Genomic DNA, 21904 nt, shown 5'->3' on the forward strand with positions numbered 1-21904 from the left:
GTCTCTCAGAATGCCCTAGTATTTCTTATTTGCGTTCTCTAAAGATGATTACAGGAACAAAATTGGAATTCTCCATAGTATTTCTTTGAAATGTATTGAAAACTTCCTAGAAACTCTCCAAAAATCTTCTTTGAAATACTTCTGAGAGTACTTTTCGAATGATCTTCAGAATTTTCATTGAATTTTACAGAATCCCCATTGGATTCTCCTTTTTCTAATGGAATTCTACCCACAAATATCTTAGAGATCTCCTTAGAATTCACTTTCAATTCTTCTCACTTCAAAAGCTTTGAAACTTTTGCAACTTTATTTGAAATCTGGGATCTTGGAATGTATTCTATGTCCGTAGTATTCCGTAGTATTGAATATATATTGGAGTGATGGAAAATTTGAAATTTTCGCTCCACAATACTTAAACAATTCCAAATCGGATCCTGACTAACCTCTCAAAATTTGAACTCATTTGGTGAGAAACTGAGATGACACAAACCATTTGAAGTTTGTATGGGAATTACTATGGTAAAACCAAGATTTTTGTTCATGTCTATCTAATAATTCATCATATCGGTCTGCTTCAAAAAATTTTAATTTTACTTGTAGGAAATTTTCCCAGCTACAACTTTGCTGAAGACCACATTTTAATTAAATGCAAGGATCGAAAGTTATCAATGGTTCAATGCGCTTATGTCTTATGATCATGCTCAACTAATTGCTCAGCAGGCAACATTGGTGTTTCTGGGGCGTTGAATAGGACACAAAAATCATGGCTACTACGTCACACTGCAAAATACAGTGTTGCCTACAGAGCAGCTGCTTGATCATGTCATAAGTTTACCAATCTCTTATATAATTAATAACTTTCTCCTGTCTCGTTTTACATAGAAACAATTTTCAGCAAAGTTGTAGCTGAGAAAATTTTCTATAAGAATGGCTATCAAACTGTTTCGCAGCTCAATATGGAAAAAGACAAAAAGGTAACGAACACAAAGTTGAGATTTCCCATACTAATTTACATGTAAACTTCAAATGGCTTGTGCGAAGTCTGTTTCTAACCAAATGAGTTATAACTTTGAGTGGCTAATCACCCGATTTGAAACCATTTAAGCACTGTGGAGCGAAAAAGTCAAATTTTGCATCAGTCTAATATATATGTATTGTTCTTGAATTTTTTTTGCAAGATTTCATTGAGATAAAAAAAATAGTATTAGTTTAAAATCTGTAGAAACCAGAACTTTAAAAAAAATACTTCAAGCATAAGAATTTATATTTTTACTGAACATAAATCCACTCCAGAATAATTTCGTTCAAAGATTAAAAGTAAGGGAAAAGTGGGCAGTTTGGCCACCTTAAGAAAATTATCACTGATGTTACCAAATTAAATGGAACCAAATTGATAGTTTGAGGCCCTATTTACAACAAGAACACAAATCGAATATCAAAGTAAACTTTTGAATCTTATGATAGGAGAATTGAAAAATGTTCATTTTGTAACTGTAATGAAACCGTTGGGTAAATGAGCATTAGACTGATGCAAAATTTGAAATTTTCGCTCCACAGTGCTCAAATGGTTCCAAATTGAGCCCTGATTAGCCTCCCAAAATTTGAATTTATTTAGTAAGAAACTGACTTGGCACAAACCATTTGAAGTTTATATGGGAATTACTATGGAAAAACCATAATTTCGATTCATATCTATATCAAAATTTACCTGTTCTTTCTACTTTAGAAAATGATATCTGAGCTTGTTGAAAATTATCTTAGCTACAACTTTGTTCAGGACCACTTTTCGATCAAATGTAAGGAACAAAAGTTATTAATGTTCAAGTAACTGATGTCTTATGATTATGCTAAATCAACTGTTCAGCAGGCAACATTGGTGTTTATGGCGTGTTGAATAGAGGACAAAAATCATGGCTACTATGTCACACTGCAGAATACAGTGTTGCCCATTAATCATGCCATAAGATTATAAATCTCTTAATCAATTAATAAATATTTAATTTGACGTTTGACTGAAAAACGATTTTGTGCAAATTTGTAGCTGATAAAAATTCCCATAAGAATAGCAATAGAATTTGCTAACAGTTCAATATGTAAAAAGGCTAGAAGACAATGAACAAAAAGTTTTGTTTTCCCATAGTAATTTCAATATAAACTTCAAATGGTTTGTGCCAAGTCAGTTTCTTATCAAATTAGTTTATACTTTCGGAGGCAAATCAGGACCCGATTTGAAACCGTTTGAACACTGTGGAGCGAAAATTTCAAATTTTGCATCAGTCTAATGAGCACCCTTTCGGGGTGGTCGGAGTACCCTAGTAAACAACCGCAATATTCTGTTTTCATCAGGATGTAAGAAGGGTCAACAATGAATAGTTTTAGTATATCAACATTTAAATGAAAGCTATTTTTTCAGTAGATTTAATTAAATTCAAGAAGCACTGTCTATTGAAGACAATATTTTTTTTGAATTACTGTTTTTTAACCAAAACAGGTGCTTCAAAACGTGATACAATCATATTTATTAAAGAAATAATAAAAAACTTAAGAATTTGAGTAGAAAATGTTTGAAATATTAGTGGTACTCATATTGCCCCGAATGGACTTAAGTAATGTTTACGGAAATCTAAAAAAAAAAAAATCGGGTAATATAAGAAACTAATGACCATTTATTTAACTGCTGAAGGAATATTAACGATGAGTTATATTAAACTACTTATAGAAGTTGTTTGATGTTTCAGAAATCTTATAAATTTTTTGACATTTTGAACTAGTCCTACTTTTTCCGAATATTTGCATTAGAGAAAAGTATTTTTTTTAGACTAAATTGAAATAAATAATTCAAGTAGGCTTCAAACACTTAGCCTGCAATCGATTTTTTTGTAAAATATGTTCAAATACACTTATTATTATTTAGTGAGTGTCCACATTTTCCCATTGGCGAATTTGCTCCACATTTTTTCCAACTAACAAGGAAGATAAAGTTGGTTGTATTATGAAATATTTCAAAATTTCTGCGAATTTCCAAGTAAAATATAATTGCCTGAAGATTCCTGAACTTAAATGTTTTTTCTGATAGCAGACATCCTGAGGGTGGTTTTAAATATCGATTTTGCTCCACTACGCTCAATCGATTCTAAATCAAATCCTGATCATCCTCCCAAGCATTATGCAAATTTGGTTGCGAAATCATACCGTACTGGCCCTTTAAAGGGGCTTATTACGGATGTCACTTCATGGTGAAAACTTGTCACTTGTAGTCACGGTGAAGTGATTCCCATTTGATTTGTACGGCAATCACGGCTCTTATTCTGAGTATCACTTCCTTATCACCGTGTAGTGACACCCGTAATAACGCCCAAAGTTTATATGAGAATTATTATGGGAAAAGTGAGCTTTTGTTCTCCTCATCCTAGCCTTTCACTATAATGATAGACGACATTTTAGTTGGGTTGGTTACTACATTTATTAGTATTCATGATTGCATTTGTAATTCGGTGCGGTTACGGTTCATGCCGGTTTCCGTTCCTGCGTGCCCCAAAACACATTGATAGCTGAATAAGAGCTTATTCTTTTGACTGACTTATGCGTCTTAAGTTACAAAATAGCTTATTCAGCTTTTAATCAGCTCAAATTCTTTGGGACGGTATCTTATTTTTTATCGTGGATAGCTTTTGTGTTTACAATTTTGTTGCCGTTGTCGTCGTAGAAGTGGATTCCGGTATCACTAAATTCTCAAGATTATGGGAATTAATGTGTTGAAATTTGCATGCTGTTATGTAAGGAGTTCAGTTGCCTAGTGGCGATAATTTTACATACTGAGCAGAAGATTGTGGAATTAATATCAGATTTTTTATTGTAGAATCATGTGTTTGGTTCTCAGTAATTATTTTTTTGTAAGAAGGATGGTAGAAAATCACTACTGATAGAATACGGTGAGATGATGCAAAAAAGTGATATGCTCGATCCAGGATCGATAATATAGTTGACTCCTTCCGGAGACGTCATGCAGAGATTGAACGATCGCAGCGGTTTTTTTTCCTGATGTAAGGGGCTCGGTGACCTAGTGGTGATTGTTTTTGCTTACTGAGTAGAAGATCAAAAGTGCAGAGTATCGGAGCAGCATTTACGAAATTTTGTTTCAGTCAGCAGGATTGGGAAATTCTTTCGATATACGGGGTCATACATTTCAAAACCAATGAATATTAATATTTCATTACGTGACATATTTCCATCCTGGGCGGCTGCTTACTTTTGATTTAACTTGGGCCCATGTATAATTCCTCTCTTAGCTCAGTCGGTAAAGGCACAGCTACAAAGCAAGACCATGCTGGAGGTGGCTGGGTTCGATTCCCGGTCCGGTCTAGGAATTTTTCGGGTTGGAAAATTTCTCGATCTCCCTGGGCATAGAGTATGATTGTACTTGCCACACAATTATACTAATGCAAAAATGGTACATGCATCGAAAGCTCTCAATTAGTAACTGTGGAAGTGCAATCTAGAATACTAAGTTGAGAGCACGCAATAAGCTAATATGCCATACGCAATAAGCTTGAAATGCGAGTAAGAAGAAGAAGCCATGTATAATTCCTGTAGACTTTCTGTATTTCTTTGTTGAGGATCCGCTGCCATGAGATCTAGATCTGCCTCTGCTGCGATGTTCTGCTGGGTTACTATCCAGCGCTTTTTGCAGATTTTATTTCAGATCCTTTTTAGTGCGTGGCGATTTGATCTTTTGGGCGTTCTCCGCAGTAACGCATCATGTTTCGCTGGCGTATAACAGAAAAAATTGTGTATAAAAGAAGAGTGTCCATAGTAAATTATCTCTGGACTTCTAAAGCATGACAATTTGATGGACGGTGATGGGTGCTGCCGGTGGTTGAGTGATAAGCGTGACTGCATCCTTGCTTTGGCGGGTCTGGGTTCAATCCCAGCTAAGGTCTGAGGGCTTTTCAGACGAGATTTTTTTTCTACGTCTCCTTTCGGAAGGGCATGGTTGATGGATTCAATATTTAGGGTCTAGATGTGGACTCAGCTCCACGATGTTTGGCACTCATTTACGGTATAGATACCGAAGAAATATTATATAAAAAAGAATGCATGATGCCAAATGTATCAGACTCATTTTGTACGTCAAAATATTGTGATTTTTTGTGGAATGTGCCACCCTTAGCTCAGTCGGTAAAGGTGCAGCTACAGAGCAGGCCCATGCTGGAGGTGGCTAGGTTTGATTCCCGGTCCGGTATAGGAATTTTTCGGGTTGGAACATTTCTGGACATAGAGTATGATTACACTTGTAATACAATTATGCAAATGCAAAAATGGTACAGGCATCGAAAGCTCTCAATCAAAACAGAACACTAAATTGAGAACACTCAATAAGCTAATATGAGGTAATCATTAAGCTTGAAATGCAAAGAAGAAGAAAAAGAAAAAGGAGAATCCTCCAAACAAGAAGTCACCGTGATAAAATGTTTAAAGTTTTGAAAAATTTCACATTGAACTGTGTAGACAGTACTTAAAATCATCATTCTTTCCACAGACGTAGAAAAATCGTATATATTTATCGAAAATACCCCTAAATATGTTTGTAGACACATTGGTTTCCTCTTATCTGTGTTCGTAGTATTTGGACAGTTCTAATATGAAAATTTCAAAAGTAAATCCTACCAACTACATTTTCCTTAGAACTATTACGAAACACGCGATACCAAACATGGAAAAAGCACCTCTGAGTATCATTTTATAGTTCTTGTGAGATTCTACCAAACTTAGCCTCGAAGAATCGTCTGAGTTTTTTTGACTCTCATCGACGACGTGAGCCGCCGACACCGGGTCCACCTTTTATTACTCGCTTCTACTCCCTCCATCCCACCTCCCAGGATCGATAAAAATTTCCTCAGCAGTTCACCTACCCGACCCGCACAACATTTGCCCAAAACATACCATGCTAGAACCAATTGCGTCGTCACAGCTTTCGGTGCACAATTTCTCTAATTCCTCGAAATCAATCTCATTTTGGCATTCATCCATAGCTTTCGGGCGATGGCTATTCGCAATTTTGGTTGGTTCTGGGAGTTCTAGCGCTGCTGCGGCTGCTGGATGCCCTCCTCGAGCTGTGCGGAACTCCGTCGGAACGTGGCCTGAGGCATATAATCAACTTTTTTCACAACCGGGACAGGATTCAAAACTGTATCTTCTGTCACTGATTTAATCACTACGGACAATGCGGGAGAAGTACCTTTTTCTTCAATGATTGTGTTCACTTCTTTTGCACTTTTCGTCATAGGTCACGTACAGAAAAAAGGATGGTGCCAGTAGACACTTTTTCCAGACAGGGATCACTTTTCCTACCAATCTTTCCTTATCGATTTTTCACTATTTACAGAGGGATTTTCCCAACCTACAGCGGAACTATTTGCAGAGATGCAGATGAAATCTTCCAAGTGAAAGCAATTTTGGGAAATTTTCACCAATTTTTCCAAGTAGAATGCAAAATTTTCCACCCATGCACAGACTCACGAGATTCGTCACACAATTGCTGCAGAGGACTATTAATTTTCACAGGCCGTCTGTGTTTTCTTCCCTTGTCGCTGCTGCTTGATGGTTGTGTTGGTAGCATTGATCCTGGAAGGCTGGTGCGCCTGTGTGGGGAAACGACGCAGGGACGGATTTTGGGTGGCATCCCGGGAGGTGTTTGATGTAGTGGGACATTGAGTCGGAGGAGCCTGATTGGGGCTCTGTGTGGAGCGTACGCTGGAAGGTATGTTTTGAATGTGGACGCGTGCGCAGTTGTGATTCCGATACGGGCCTGTTTTCCAAGGATGCATGGAAAATTGTAAAAATTACTATCGGAGAGACATCTTGTGGGGGAAAATATGGTTATTTGGATGGTTGGTGCTATCAAAAAAGGAAAACAAGCTTGGAATGGAGCTTTGCTGATTTGGATCGAAGCTTGCTTTGTTTGCTGTTTCGAGGATAATATTTGCGAACATTCTTCAAGTGGCAGCTTTAGTTGCTTTGAAACTTTGCTGATAGATGCTGAAAATAGCTTCATGTCAGTTTGAAATGTGAAGAATTGCACTATACATTAACTTGTTCAAGTCCTACAAGGAATCACTCTGATATTCTCATGTAATTTATTGTTCCTCAAGGCATAGGTAACAATTTCAAATGTCATCCCACGGCAAGTCACATATTAAGGTGTTTCGTTGTGAGATCCTTATTCTCGTAACCACTTCGAAAATTTAAGTGCACAAATATTAGTTTCTACGATACGTACCACAATGAAACTGTTACTCCAGTACTGAAGTAGCAATTTCAAGTGAAATGGGGTATTAATTTCCAAGATGTGTGTAATTGAAAACTTGAAGTGGAAGTGCATTTATAGCCTACGTGGTGGCCATTTGTAGACTTTACAAGGAATCACCTTAAAGGGATTATATAAAAAACAAGTTATATGATACTATGTGATATGATCATAAAATAGCAATTTGGATTGTGACTTTCTGAAAGCCAAATTAACAGGTTTTAATGTGTCAAATATATACTTTACAATCTCTTCTTCAGGCAAAACCAAATCAAATGCACATCAAATGTGGATTTCTAACATCATCTGCATGTATTATCCCGAGCAGGAGAAAATACCTTATTGATACCAAATTCAGGTATGAAAATAGCAACCTAAATATGCTATTGACGAGGCTGACATAAGAGTTTAAATACCAAAAATAATACCTCAAAAATGTTCTACGAATAACGAACTAATAAATAATTTAGTTATTACAATAACAAACGGATAAAAGACGCTTTTTTAGATGCCAGAATACCATAGTTTGTTATTTTGAAGATCTTCTAATATCAATTCAATAAATCTTTTAGGTGTTATTGCCTAAAAATTGAAAGATCACATTTTGTTATTTTGGTATTCATTTGATATTTCACAAATTATTTCGATAACTGAATAATATCAAAACAAGATTAGCATACCGAAATCATCTGGTATCATACCACATTAAGATATTAATTTGTAATCGATTAGTTATATGTTCCTACTCGGGATGTTTAATACCAAACCAATAACTCTTTTAGGTGTTATTGTCTCAAAACTGAAAGATCACGTTTTGCTATTTTGGTATAAGTTTGTAATTTTTCAAAATATAACGTTAGCTGGCTAGTAGCAATATAAGGTTTTATACCTTAAGCATATCAAAATAAAGTATCATATCAAATTAAGATATTCATATGTTATCGGTTAGATATTCGTTCTTGCTCGGGCAGTTTTAAGCCAAATAGCGAAATCATAAACACATTTAAGATTTTACCTCTCAGAAATCCATGAAACTCCGCATTATTGTTCGCTATGGCCAAGCTTGTGCAAAAATTCTACAATTTTGTTTCACGTTATTTTTTTTTAAAAATGGCATGTTTGATATTTTCCAATAAATCATTGCAAAAAACTGGCTCATCTTATCTTATCTTTTATTGATTTATTTTCTTCATTCTTATTCGGAGCAGGGAAAAACCCAGCAGCATTTTAATTAATCGAAATTATGTGGGGATTTTTTTTTAAATTATCGGACTGGTTTGGACCGAAAGGTGTCAGAATTTTATGTAATTTTACCCACAGGTAGAGTTTATGATTATATGAGAACAATAAATTGATCAATAATTAATAAATTAACAAATGAAAAAAAAAAATAGGGTGGCTAATTTTTCCGGAAAATTTAGGTTGAAATTTCCGGATTTGTCCGGACATCACGTGCTTTGAAAATTCATAACTCATAAATCAAGTTTTGAAGAAAGATCGTTGGGTAGTAAAATGATGAGGAAATTATCTTAGAAACATTTACACTATGAAAATTTTTTGCATTTAATTTTTTACTGTGGAGGGAAATCGCTAGGAAGATCAGGATAAAAACATTTTCTGGGTAAGGTAAGTTTGTCTTATTACTTTTTTATGCTTCAATACTTCTAATCGGTCACTGGTCACTATTTTAGAGTAGTGTCTTGTATCGGTTTTGAATTATGATCAAAAAACTAACGGCTCGGAAAATTTTAGATCAACATCTCTGATTTTTCTGAAATTCACAAACTTTAAAAATCCATAGCTCACGAACCAAGTATCGCAGACAACACATTTTTAGTGAAATGAAATGGAAATTCTCACCAATCCGTAGAAAATTTAAACTGAAAAAAAAAATCATTTTCCGAGTGATGAATTTCATTTCAATAACTGCTTTTTTCTACTTTAAAAAATCTTATCTTTCACTGGTGATTTCTTTTATCTATGTTTAAATGTTTACAGGAAAAATAATTGCCAATTACGTGACATTATAAGAAATCATAAACAAGCAAGATAACGATACTTTTCATGCTGTCCTACACCCAAACCAAAAATTTATTACATTCAATGTTAGTTGCATTTCCTATCATAGTTGGCAGCGAACACTGCAGAGAATGATGTGAGTTGACCATGCCGACGATGCAATGATTTTTTTTTTTTTTTTTTTTATTTCGCTTTCGACTATACCACCAAAATTAATATTTATAACATTGTAGAACGAAGCACACACTTGCTTCGATTCTCTCCAATTGCCGTTTAGCAGAAAAAGCACGCCAAAGGATCAATTTTCTCCGAACAATTACCGGAACGTGGTGGGGAGCCCATCCGCAAGATCTTCTAACGTTGTACCGGACAACGATTTTGCTTCCAATCGGCGGCTGAAACTCACGTCATCAAACTGGAACGTATCCAGTATCGTTGTCTTCGTATCGCGTTAGGATGCATGCACTAGACTCATACGATGAGCCTAGAAGTGTTGGCGGGCATGTTGCCACTATCGGATCGGTTTTCGGAATTGTCCCTCAGGCTCCTCACCCGTTGCGAAGTTATGAACCCACTGGTAATCGAAAACTTTGAAAAGCTTCTTGAGCTGAACCCTCAAACTCGTTTTATGTCATTGTACTACGTGTACATAACACAGGATGTCAGCCCTTCACAGCATAATCCTCATCGTGTATATTCAAAGTGTTTTTTATGTTACTTCATACGCGAAGTTAACGATTTTCAGAGTTGGTTGGAAATGCTAACATGAAGCTTTAGTGTGATGATTTATTAGCTAGAGAATGATCTTTGGAAGAGGGTAGGTGGATAGTTCCGTTAGAGTACGGCAGTATGAAAATTGAATCAACAATGCTGATGATGGTACAGCACGCAACAACCACTCTACTGCTTTCTCTCTGAGATGATCACGTTGGTCATGACGAGAGGAGCAACACAATAGTTGGGTAAAGAAGAACTGCATTATAACACACCATCGACTGGAAATGCTCTCGCAAACGTGGGGCTTTAGGTAGTGATGAAAACGTCGCTAGAACTATTCCACAGCCGCAGTCAGTTTATGAGCAACAGGAGGGACGCACATTTTTGCCTGTGGACTTGGAGACATACTTTAAGTCCCCGCGTACATCGTACGGGCTAGGCAAAAATGTGCGTCCATCTTGTAAACTGTCGCTTTAATGGCCCTTCGCTCATTTTCAACTTCTATTCAATTTTCATACTGCCGTACTCTAACGGAACTATCCACCTACCCTCTTCCAAAGATCATTCTCTAGCTAATAAATCATCACACTAAAGCTTCATGTTAGCATTTCCAACCAACTCTGCTCATCGTGTATGCTTCTCCGACTTCGGCAATTCAGTTAGTTTTGATTTATCTATGACGCGGGAGATTCGTGGGATCCCAGAACATCATCGTTCCATGATTGTTCCGTCAATTTACGCTGCAAAGTTTGGCCAAGTTGATTCCGCAAGATCGTTCTTCACAGATGGATCACTAATAGAGTCGTCCGCTGGTTTTGGTATTTTTAACGAATTTCATAGCGCCTCTCGAATGCTTCAAGCTCCTTGTTCCGTATATGTTGCTGAGCTGGCGGCAATACATTATACGCTAGAAACGATCGCCTCACTTGCACCAGATCATTATTTTATTTTTACGGATAGTCTCAGTTCTGTCGAGGCTATTCGCTCCATAGGCCGGTAAAGCACTCCTCGTATTTTCTCATGAAAATACGAGAGCTTTTAAGTGCTTTATCTTTAAGATCTTTTGTCATCACCTTTGCATGGGTCCCATCTCATTGCTCGATTCCGGGCAATGAGATGGCGGACTCACTTGCTAAGGTGGGCGCTATGGAAGGCGATATTTACGATCGACAAATCGCCTACGATGAATTTTTCTTCATTTATCGTCAACAGTCACTCGTCAGCTGGCAGAATAAGTGGAGTGAAGGGAGTTTGAGACGATGGCTATATTCGATCATCCCTAAGGTGTCGAAGAGTCCTTGGTTCAAGGGGTTGGATGTGGGTCGAGACTTCATTCGTTTGATGTCTCGCCTCATGTCCAATCACTATTCGTTAAACGCTCACTTGTTCCGTGTTGGGCTGAAGGACAGCAATCTCTATGAATGTGGACAAGGTTACCAGGACGCAGATCACATTATTTGGTCTTGTGCTGAACATCGCGGAGTCAGATCTGAACTGTACGATTCCCTTCGGGCTCGAGGTAGACAACCTAATGTTCCAGTTCGGGATATTTTGGCTAGACGCGATCTGGAGTTTATGAAACTCATATATGTTTACTTTAAGAATATTAACATTAGATTGTAAGTTTTATTAACCTTGTGTTTAGTTTGTATTTTGTACGTGTGGGTTTTTTTATGTTTGTTTTCAAGATGAATAGAAATTAGTTCATGTTTTAGGATTAATTAAATATTTGTATCGTAAACCACATTTCAAACCTCCCTCTCCCTTTTTCCATCAAAAAAAAAAAAAATTGTTAATCTCTACTAACCTCGAGACAACCGCGAGTATCCGGTCCAGCTCCTTTAACTTTAAATATAAGACATCAATAATGTATAACAAAAATGATAACTCGGCTCTGTAAAGTTTATTCGATTGAGCCTGTACAAATAAAGTAATTAATAAAAAAAAAAAGAAAAAGCACGCGAAATCAAATTATCATGCTATGAGCGCTTGTTATTCGCTTTTAGCTTATCCATGTTCCGAAGCATGGAGAGAGCAGTGGAGAAAGCATGGGTCTGAAAATTTCAACGTTCGTGGTTCGAGCCCAGCCGGCAAAATTTTTTTTCATCGACATGATTAGTTTCACTTACTAATACACTCCACACTTTTCTTTCTCCATTTTCTTGCATTGGACCGCAGCTCGGTAGATCGCATCCTCCATTCATACGGTCTCCTCTAACATCCTGCTATGCATCCGACCTAATTGTAAGCAAATCTTACATTCTTCGGTTGGGTGGTTAGCTTTTCGTTCATAGATAAAAAACGGGAAAAACATTAAGAAGTTTTCATGCTTGAAAAATTATTCGAAAATTTTTCATTGCCCTGACAATGGGTTTTCTTCCACTGTGAAAATTTACGTCGAAAATGTTTTTCGAATGATATGTTCTATGGATTATTGTGAGAATTTCTTTATCATTTTACTACACAACGTTCTTTCTTATATGCTTGGTTCATGAGTAGGGTTAACTACCCTATTTCCGGCCTACACAACCCGCACTTAGTCTTTATTAATCTTGGGTAGTTTAGCACCAAACGGAATGGACTGAGGAGATCAACTATCCGTCGTGATTGGATGTGCGTCGACTTAGCTCCCATTTTCACGTTTGTTTTGAGCGAATTGAGGTGTTTCAGTGCTTGTGGTTCTAGTTAAATCTAGGTTTCAAAGGCTTTATTGATCTGGTCCGGTTCACAAAGTTTAAAATCGTTCACATGAGGTGTTCTATTTGTAAATTTTACCTAACGCATGCTGGAAAAAGTTCGAAGCGAACGAAGAATGGAAGTGCTACAGTGTGTATGTGTGCTATGTAGCAATCCCGTAGTGTTAAAGTTCGCGATGTGTGTATGCTTGTTTCCTGTGTAAAAAATGAAATGGAAAATGGCATCCGAATTGATGCCTTGTCGTGAATGAGATGGCTATGGTGAACGAAAGAGTTCAGGTAGAGGTGCGAGGAGTGAAAGAGAACCTCAGTCTTCGCAACGCCTTGAGGAATGTGGCGAAACAAAAATGTAGCTGCGAGAACACACTTACAGACAAAGCTAAGTATAATCATACATTTTCGGAAATTATGCACGGTGGAACTGCAATAATTGTATTTTTAATTATTTTTATTTTGTATTTAAATTTTGTTTTCTATGGGAATTATACTTTCATTCTGGGTGTTGAGGTTGTCGAGATGACCTGTAGTTTTGTCCAACTTTGCGGGACTTAAATTGATGAGTGATCAATGTTCATTCGTTTATTTAGATTCGCCTTATAAAATTTCAGTTTCAACTCGCTTCATGCCCTCGGGGTGCCGTTTCACATGGTACAGGTGTTGGTGCTTACCATGTTTATATTCTAGACGGGGATGTGTTAAGCGCCCATTACACATGTCAATATATTGACAAACATCGTATTGTCAATTTTTCTTACAATATTATCAATACATAAATATTGACAACATTAATGACAACACACTAAAGCACTCGTTACACGGGTCAATATAATGACAGTAAATTGACACACTGACAATGTTATTGAAAAGGTGATGTTGATGACGATGGATTGATGACGAGTATTGTTGAGGAACTGATTTTCATTGCACTTTGTCAATATTCTTCCCCTACCCAAGGGGAGGGAGAACGTACGTCATTTAGATCGACTGACTCACAATGCACCTTTGCCCATGTAGCGAGGCATGCAGTGTTGCCATTTGTTTAAATCTTCGTGTGTGATATAAGATCGATTTCAAACTAAATAAAAAATGTATTTTTTTATAGTCAACAATCACCCAGGCTTCGTTTATATGGATGTACATTTTCTACAAAATCACAAGCATAATCATGTTATTTTTTTACTTCAAAATAACATAAATATTATCAGCGTTTCACATACCTACACGTAACGTAAATTAATTATTATATGTATGATTTTCATTTATGAATGTTTAACAAAACGCACTCGACAATCGATTTTTATTAAATTTGAAACATTTGGAAGTACATGTCATGTGATCTGTTGTCCTGTGCATTTTCTGTGTCCTGTCAAACAGTTACAACATTTGGTATTTGAATGACAAGTCGCAAAATAATTCACGTTCACGGTACTTCCTATGTTAATTAATAAACTATATGTGTGGCCATTAATACAGTTTGTATGACACATTACATTAACTTTCTTGCACGTCTTCTGGTCATTAGTTTACTTTAATTATCATCAATAGTAATTTTTCAGAAAGTATAAGAGGATTTTCATCATGATAAATATAGTGTATCATTAAGATAAAACCACAGACAAACAGACATAACACTCGCAAGTTGTTCATCGAACAAGCATTTAACGGTCAATTTAAAAGTATCGTAGTTGGTAGTACCGCCACCTGTGGCGCGCATACTCAATTCTTTTGCGTTTGACGTTTACGCACTACCGCCATCTGTTCAGCGTACTACCCACCACACTGTACTCAACAGATGGCGGTAATGTTTTAGCGACGATGTTTTACAGTGAGAAATATTCAATGAGTTATGTCTGTTTGTCTGTGATAAAACTAAGCATTATATGTATGGGGAACATTAGGTAAACGTTATTCTTCTAACGAAACAGGAGAGTTCAGTGATATCAAAAATAAAATTGGATGCTATAATTAATCACCTAGTTCATTCATCATTCTGTAAACAACATTCCTTTAAATTTATATGAGAACTTAAGAATAGACTTGGACTAGATCATTATATAACACTATTTATTCTAAAAATCCTGGAAATTAATTTAAAATGTGCAAGTATAAGTTGGGTGAAAATTGGTTTCTATATATATCTACTAAATCAGGACTCCGCTGTTTGGTAGTTTTTAAACTACGGAACTGTTCGGTAAAAGTTTACAAATCAGTGGAAAATTTTAAAATTTGGAGATTTTTAAACCCCTTTTAAAGATACAAATCAAATTTGTTGATTTTTTTTTGTTTGGCAAAATTCACCGCCTTCGGTGAATCGAATTCAGTGTGTAGCTAGTATTTTCTATACAAACAGGTCCAGCAATCGTTTCTGTTTGGACCCGAATGCAAACGTTAACTCTATACACACTTTCGTTCGCTGATCCATGTTTTTTTGTGTGCAGGAATTGAGACATGTAATATTGACTATTGAAGTAAAAAGGCTTCTAACGTGTTGCCATTAATGTTGTCAATATTCGTATATTAATGATATTGATGACGAAATTTACGGTTTTTTGTCAATACATTCTGAGGATTGACAAAATGAAATTAAAATCAGCTTTTCGTCAGTACTTGCCATCAATTATCGTCTTCAGTATCGCCTTTTCAATATTATTGTCAGTGTGTCAATTTAATGTCAATATATTGATATGTGTAATGGGCGCTTTAGAGGATGGACGGCGTGGGAAACCATTAAGCAGTGTTGCAGTGTGCGTGTGAGGAGCGTTCGGGCGGGTTTTGTGGTGTTTAGAAAGACGCAACTAGCTCTAGAAGCAATGGTGGACGAAAACATCAATTCTAGACCAACGATTGAGGTGTGAGCGGTGGATTTAGTCGTGGGTTCTCGAGGGTTGAGACCATCCGCGCGATCTAGCACCGCCATCTGATAGAGAAATTATCGAATGGTGTTGTTGGTTTGCGTGGGTGTGTTTTGATTCTCCAGAGGTTTGCGATTGGAGCCATTGCTTACGTTTGGTTGTTCCGCCTATTTCAGTTGTTGGTCTAGAATTATTGAAAGATAGGCGACTTATGCAGTTTCAGCAATGTTCCCATGGGGATTGGTTGTTTTGCGGACGGTAGCCTTAGGAACCTGTTTTTTTCTCGTTTATTGGGGCACATTTGCGATTAGCAACGTCATCTGGAATCAATGAGTACAGAGCGAGGTGAAGCAGATCGTGAAATATGGTTTTATTAGTAATCCAAAAATCAACGTAAACGCAATTAGTGACGTCACTAATTGCATGTATCGTACAGGGGTTTTACTCACACAACTTAACCGACTGCTTCACCTCGATAATCCAGCTCATTGATCTGGAATATCTTTTCATGGTGTTGGTATGGATGAGAAAGCAATACGGATGTGTGAGGCTGGTGGCAGTTAAGGTTCAGTTTACTTTGGTGCATTTTCGAGAAGTTCGGAGGCGGTTTTTTTTTTTCGACGCATGATTTCGGACTGCGGGAGGCTCGCGTCATTTTCTGTAAAATAGCAAAGGGAAAAGAATGACGCAAGCTTTTTGCAGTCAGAAGTGATGCGTCGGGGGTGGGGGTGGGGGTGGTGTTCTGCTTTTGAATTTTTCGAGGAGGCATAGAAGTGGATTGAACCTTAAAGCGTTTAAAGCGTGTAGTAGGACCACTTTACTACACGGAATCCGCAAAATACGCAAAAAATGACTATAAAGTACTTAATTTTTACTATGAGGTATGCATATTCGGGGAAGGCGGGGATACCCCTAGAATCTTGGTATTTTTATTTTATTTATTTTTTACGCCTCTTATGGGTGTCTCTTGCTTATAAATGAATAACTTTTATTCATTTGTGTACTAGCAGCTACTCATAGATGCGTGAGATTTTAGTCATTTTATGAGTTTCGTTTTCCTTCGAGGGTGCATACTTTATATTCATAAGAGAGTTTTTGCGGTTCCGTTGATTATGGAGAAAATGGTTAAAATATAGCTCGGCTAGTTGCATGAAGGATTGTGTGTAAGCGACAGAAAAGCGTAAACTAACGCAGGAGAGTACGAATGAGATGCTCCATGAGGAACAAGCTTAAATTTACGATTCCAGATGTTGCCAGATCAGCTGAAATGTGTTAAAATTTAACATGAATTAATTTAAATTAATATTTTTCAATCATGATGGTCGAGGTGGTCACTTTGTTTTTAGTTTTAGGTTTTGATGCTATGATGCTAAGTATTTTTCAGATTCGTATTATCTCACTAACTAACTTTATTTCAGGCGTCAGCAGTGTGGATCAGATTATGGCAACACGTATCCAATGTATTTTTGTTGTTGGTGCTCGGTACCTAGCGCTCTATATATTTTTCTTTCAATGTCATATTTTAAATGCTACTATATAATATTAAATCATATGACATAAGTCTATTCCGTATTCCATGCTGTTGATTCTTTCGATTGAATTATCAAATTACAGGTTTTAGATTCATGACTTGCCCTAAATGTGGATCCAGACTCTAACTACATACTTCAACTTAATCTATATTAGTTGGAATATTTATATTCATATATTGTTTTGCATTACTTATGATGCCGGTATTGATAATATTTTTTACATTATTAAATTATATACAAAATATTTATATGTTTTACATTGTTCAAGTATGCAAATCTTTGATGTAATACTTCAGGTCCAGTTGCGGTTATTGATGCACCAGTTTAATGTATAATTCTAATGTTAGGTTAAACCACTCTTCTAAATTATCGGGTGGTGGCATGCGGGATGTATGGATTTTAATTATTTAAGTTTGCTTTCAGCTCTTCGATGATGAAACACCTCTAGGATTGTATTATAATATTTCATTTGTATTATTGAATTTTGCATTTATATTATAAATATTCACTTTTTCAGCTAAGAGATGAACTACCCTACAGAAGTTAAAGTAAAGTTAATGTAAAGTTAAAGTAAAGTTAAAGAAAAATTAAAGTTAAGTTAAAGTTAAGTTAAAGTTAAGTTAAAGTTAAGTTAAAGTTAAGTTAAAGTTAAGTTAAAGTTAAGTTAAAGTTAAGTTAAAGTTAAGTTAAAGTTAAGTTAAAGTTAAGTTAAAGTTAAGTTAAAGTTAAGTTAAGTTAAAGTTAAGTTAAAGTTAAGTTAAATTAAAGTTAGGTTAAAGCTAAGTTGAAGTTAAGTTAAAATTAAGTTAAAGTTAAGTAAAAGTTAAGTTAAAGTTAAGTTAAAGTTAAGTTAAAGTTAAGTTAAAGTTAAGTTAAAGTTAATTTAAAGTTAAGTTAAAGTTAAGTTAAAGTTAAAGTTAAGTTAAAGTTAAGTTAAAGTTAAGTTAAAGTTAAGATAAAGTTAAGTTAAAGTTAAGCTAAAGTAAAGTTAAAGTTAGGCTAAAGTTAAGTTAAAGTTATGTTAAAGTTAAGTTAAAGTTAAGTTAAAGTTAAGTTAAAGTTAAGTTAAAGTTAAGTTGAAGTTAAGTTAAAGTTAAGTTAAAGTTAAGTTGAAGTAAGGTTAAAGTTAAGTTAAAGTTAAGCTAAAGTTAAGTTAAAGTTATGTTAAAGTTAAGTTAAAGTTAAGTTAAAGTTAAGCTAAAGTTAAGTAAAAGTTAAGCTATAGTTAAGTTAAAGTTAAGTTAAAATTAAGTTATAGTTCAATTAAATATAATTTTATATTCTGTTTATACTCACGAGTGCGTGTGTGTGCGTGTGTATGCGTGCGTTTTTGTGTTTGTGTACCTATTATAAATCACTACAATCAGCATTAGTTTACCAAAAACGATCCCTGCTGCTGCAAACCTTTCCCCACATCCAACATCCCAGTGATTTCTCGTGGAAGCGCAGAGGATTTCTCGGTTTCCTTCACAGCGAGTATCACGTCAACACATTCCTTCCCATTCCCTATTGGACCTGCATTCGGACACGGCCGGCGCTGGTATTGCTAAATATTAGATCTCCAGTTCTTACACATTGAGGATGAATGTTAGTCCCAAACATCATTTGTTGGTTCTCTGTGTAATTGCAGCTGATCTGGTAATAACAGAGTAGCAACCGTGGGCGGTCAATAATGCTAATGCTAATGCTAATGCGTAGTTTAGCACCAAACGGAATGTTATTATAACTGATGGCTTTCAAATTTATGTGCCTTTCCGTACGTACCGTAAGATTTGATAAAGAGAAACAAATTTTTGAGATATTGTGAAAAGTCTAACACTGCTTCTTGACGCCAAACTCGGCCTACAGATTCTAAACTCGGCCTAACGCATTGAAACGCCAATGAATTCACTTCGGCCTATCGGATGAAGATGAAGATTGTTTCGGTCGGAGCACTTCATTTGTTTTTGAGAATATTGGGTGCAAACAATTTAATCACGCGTTCTTATTGACTTCGTTTGGTAGAATTTGAACTAAAGTATCGTACCCAACACATAATTTACCTGTTAACGCCGAAATCATGGATTTATTTGATGTTTTCTGCTTGATAGATCCAAAATGGGCGCTTAGGCCGAAGTAGTGCTCTACCCTAATTAATTTCAAAATCACCACTGAAATAAAGTCGATGGACGATGGAGCAATTCCACGAGACGCTGGTTGGACTTACCGAAGAGCTGATCGGACGAAGACCGGTAGTCATCGGAGTAGACTTCAATGCTTAGACAGTGGAGTGGGGAAACAGATGTACCCTCTTGCGGGCACATTCTGCTGGAAGCTCTGGTGAAGATGGAAATTAGGCTGTTCAATAAAGGCACCACCAGCACTTTTCGCAGAGGTGGTCCATTATCGACGTCACTTTATGCGTACTGCAGTCCGTCGCTGGTGGAAAACATGAATTGGAGAGTATGTGAAGGATATACCCATAGTGACCATCAGGCAATCCGATATGGCATCGGCCAACGGAGTCCTGTGGCAGTACATAAGACGAGAACTTGCGACCTGAAGTGGAACCTCCAGCTTAGTGCTTCAACGAGGCTATTAGCACCCTCCCCGCTAGTTGTCTGAGAGCCAGAAGACAGGTTCAGAGAGCAAGAACAGAAGCAGACAGAGAGGAACGTAGAGGAATGTTCGGAGCACATAAACGAGAGATAAAAAGCAGAGCAAGTCAAACTGTCAACTGGAGCTGAGTCGAGACGCTGCTGCCAACGACGCACACCGTATCGTGATGACGAAGATCAGATGTCAAGTCATGCCCGCTGAAATGTGCTTAGAGAACCTGAAAGTCATCGTGGAACGACTTTTCTGGAAGCACCATGCAACGACCTGGCCACCTGCGTCGTACGGAGACGGGGAGGGAGATAACGATGAAGTCACCAACGAGCAACTCGTAGCAGTGCCTGCTGGATACACTCGGAAAACTCTTAAGCTGGGTTTAGACTAGGCAAGTCAAATGATCAACTCAGTTGAATTCAATTGGCTTGAAAAGTTGAGCCTGGTTCAACTTTTTTCAATTCAAGTGAGTTGATCAAGTCAGTTGAATGGCATGGTTTACACGTTCAATTCGCGTTCAAGTCAGTTGAACTCAACTGACTTGATCATTTGACTTGCCTAGTCTAAACCCAGCTTTAGAGAGGATCATCCTAAACAGGCTGACGAAATTCACAGAGAGTGAGCAAGGATTGTCGGAGAGGCAGTTCGGATTTCGAAAAGGAAAAGCAAAAGTGGATGCAATTCTAGAGAGCCGAGAAGGTGTCGAAACAGAAGTGGAGAGGAGATCGATATTACGCTGTGATAACGATCGACGTCAAGAATGCGTTCAACAGCTCCAGCTGGGAGACCGACGCTACTTCCAAAACCGGGTTCTGATCTACGAGCTAAATATGGGACAGAGATCGACTAGGACCACGGTGGGAATTCCACAAGACTTCATCCTTGGTCCAACGCTCTGAAACGTGATTTAAAACGAGTTGAGCTCGTTGGCTTTGCGGACGACGTCGTCGTCTTACGGTAACTGGCAAGACCCTGAAATAGATGGAAATGTTGGCAACCGAGGCGGTCGACATGATTGGAAACCTAATGCATGGAGCGAAGCTGCAGATAGCCCACAAAAGCGAGGTGGTATTGATCAGTAACTTTAAAGCGCTGCAGCGGTCAACAATTACCATTGGGGAGCACGCAATAAACTAGAAGTGCGTGTTGAAATGCCTGGGAGTGATGGTCGACGAACGTTTGGCTTCAATAGCCACGTAGAATACGCCTACGAGAAGGCAGCGAAGGCCATCAACGCGGTAGCCAGAATCATACCGAACATCTCGGAACGGCTCCTGGCTAGTGTATTTACGTTGGATACTGAGATATGGCGGTTCAGCCTTGGTTGCAGCGCTGAAAACCAAGCGGAATTTAAAGAAACCGTGCGAAATTTTTTCGAGACATTCGGTGTACCCTTTGTTGTAAGAATAGTTAACATTTATCAGTAATTCCATCAATAGTGGATAAATAATGGTTAAACTTGATTTCAAAATCATTTTGATGGTTAAAATATTGAAAAAGAAAATTTCCCGATTCTGTCAGCTTTCCGTTTTTGTCAGCCTAAAATTTCAGATGGGGCTGACAAAAACGGGAAAGTACTGTAGTTGATGTTCTGCGTTTTTTGCCTGTTTTGAAGTGTCCATTATGTTCATTTAAGAAAAATTAGCATTGTAAGATTTAAAAGCTGAATGAAATTTAAAATTTTGGAAATGTACTTTTTTTTCCAGAAGTTTTTAATTTTTGACGAAAATTTTTGATTTTTTTTAGTGTATGCGTCATTTTGATTAGATGAGCCGTTTTCGTGCTATAATTTAGTGAAACATACAGAATACGGCATTTTGAAAAATTATGCGTGACAAAATGGACGAATTCAGGTACAAACTTGGTTCATTGACCATAGTGCAATTTTTTGCGAAGTTTCACGCAGTAAAATCAATTCGTCAGTTGGCGTGGAACTTCTCAATCATCATCATAACATCAAATGATTGCCTAATTCCGAAAAACGTGTTTTATAGCGATTTGATTCGAAGCAACCTTGTATGTAAAACAGTATAGAAGTGGCCAATATTGAAAGCAATCCACTATTACAATAGATTCAAATATTTTCGATACTCAACCAGATCAGTCGTGCCCATGGAGTTCTCGCACGTGTCCATTACACGTACAATGTATTGTGCAAGTCGCATTGACGAACATCATTACCTCCATTAATAA

General features: G+C 37.0%; 1 protein-coding gene across 17 annotated transcripts in view; it reads right to left on the minus strand.

The window, feature by feature from the left end:
- LOC135702051 (probable serine/threonine-protein kinase DDB_G0282963) overlaps positions 1-21904 on the minus strand; it is a 244593-nt gene that overhangs the window by 99044 nt on the left and 123645 nt on the right. For 2 of the 17 annotated variants that reach the window (XM_065223031.1, XM_065223030.1), the window contains exon 1: positions 5944-6558. The exons of the other annotated variants lie outside the window; for them this stretch is intronic. In XM_065223031.1, coding sequence (XP_065079103.1) covers positions 5944-6030 — 87 coding nt within the window. In that variant the 5' untranslated portion in view covers positions 6031-6558. Of the gene's footprint in view, positions 1-5943; positions 6559-21904 lie in introns of those variants that run through there. 17 annotated transcript variants of the gene reach the window in all.

The sequence above is a fragment of the Ochlerotatus camptorhynchus genome, unplaced genomic scaffold (assembly GCF_037179485.1).
Source record: "Ochlerotatus camptorhynchus isolate MF236.1 unplaced genomic scaffold, CSIRO-AGI_Acam_v1.1 ptg000183l, whole genome shotgun sequence".
Taxonomy (NCBI): Eukaryota; Metazoa; Arthropoda; class Insecta; order Diptera; family Culicidae; genus Ochlerotatus; species Ochlerotatus camptorhynchus.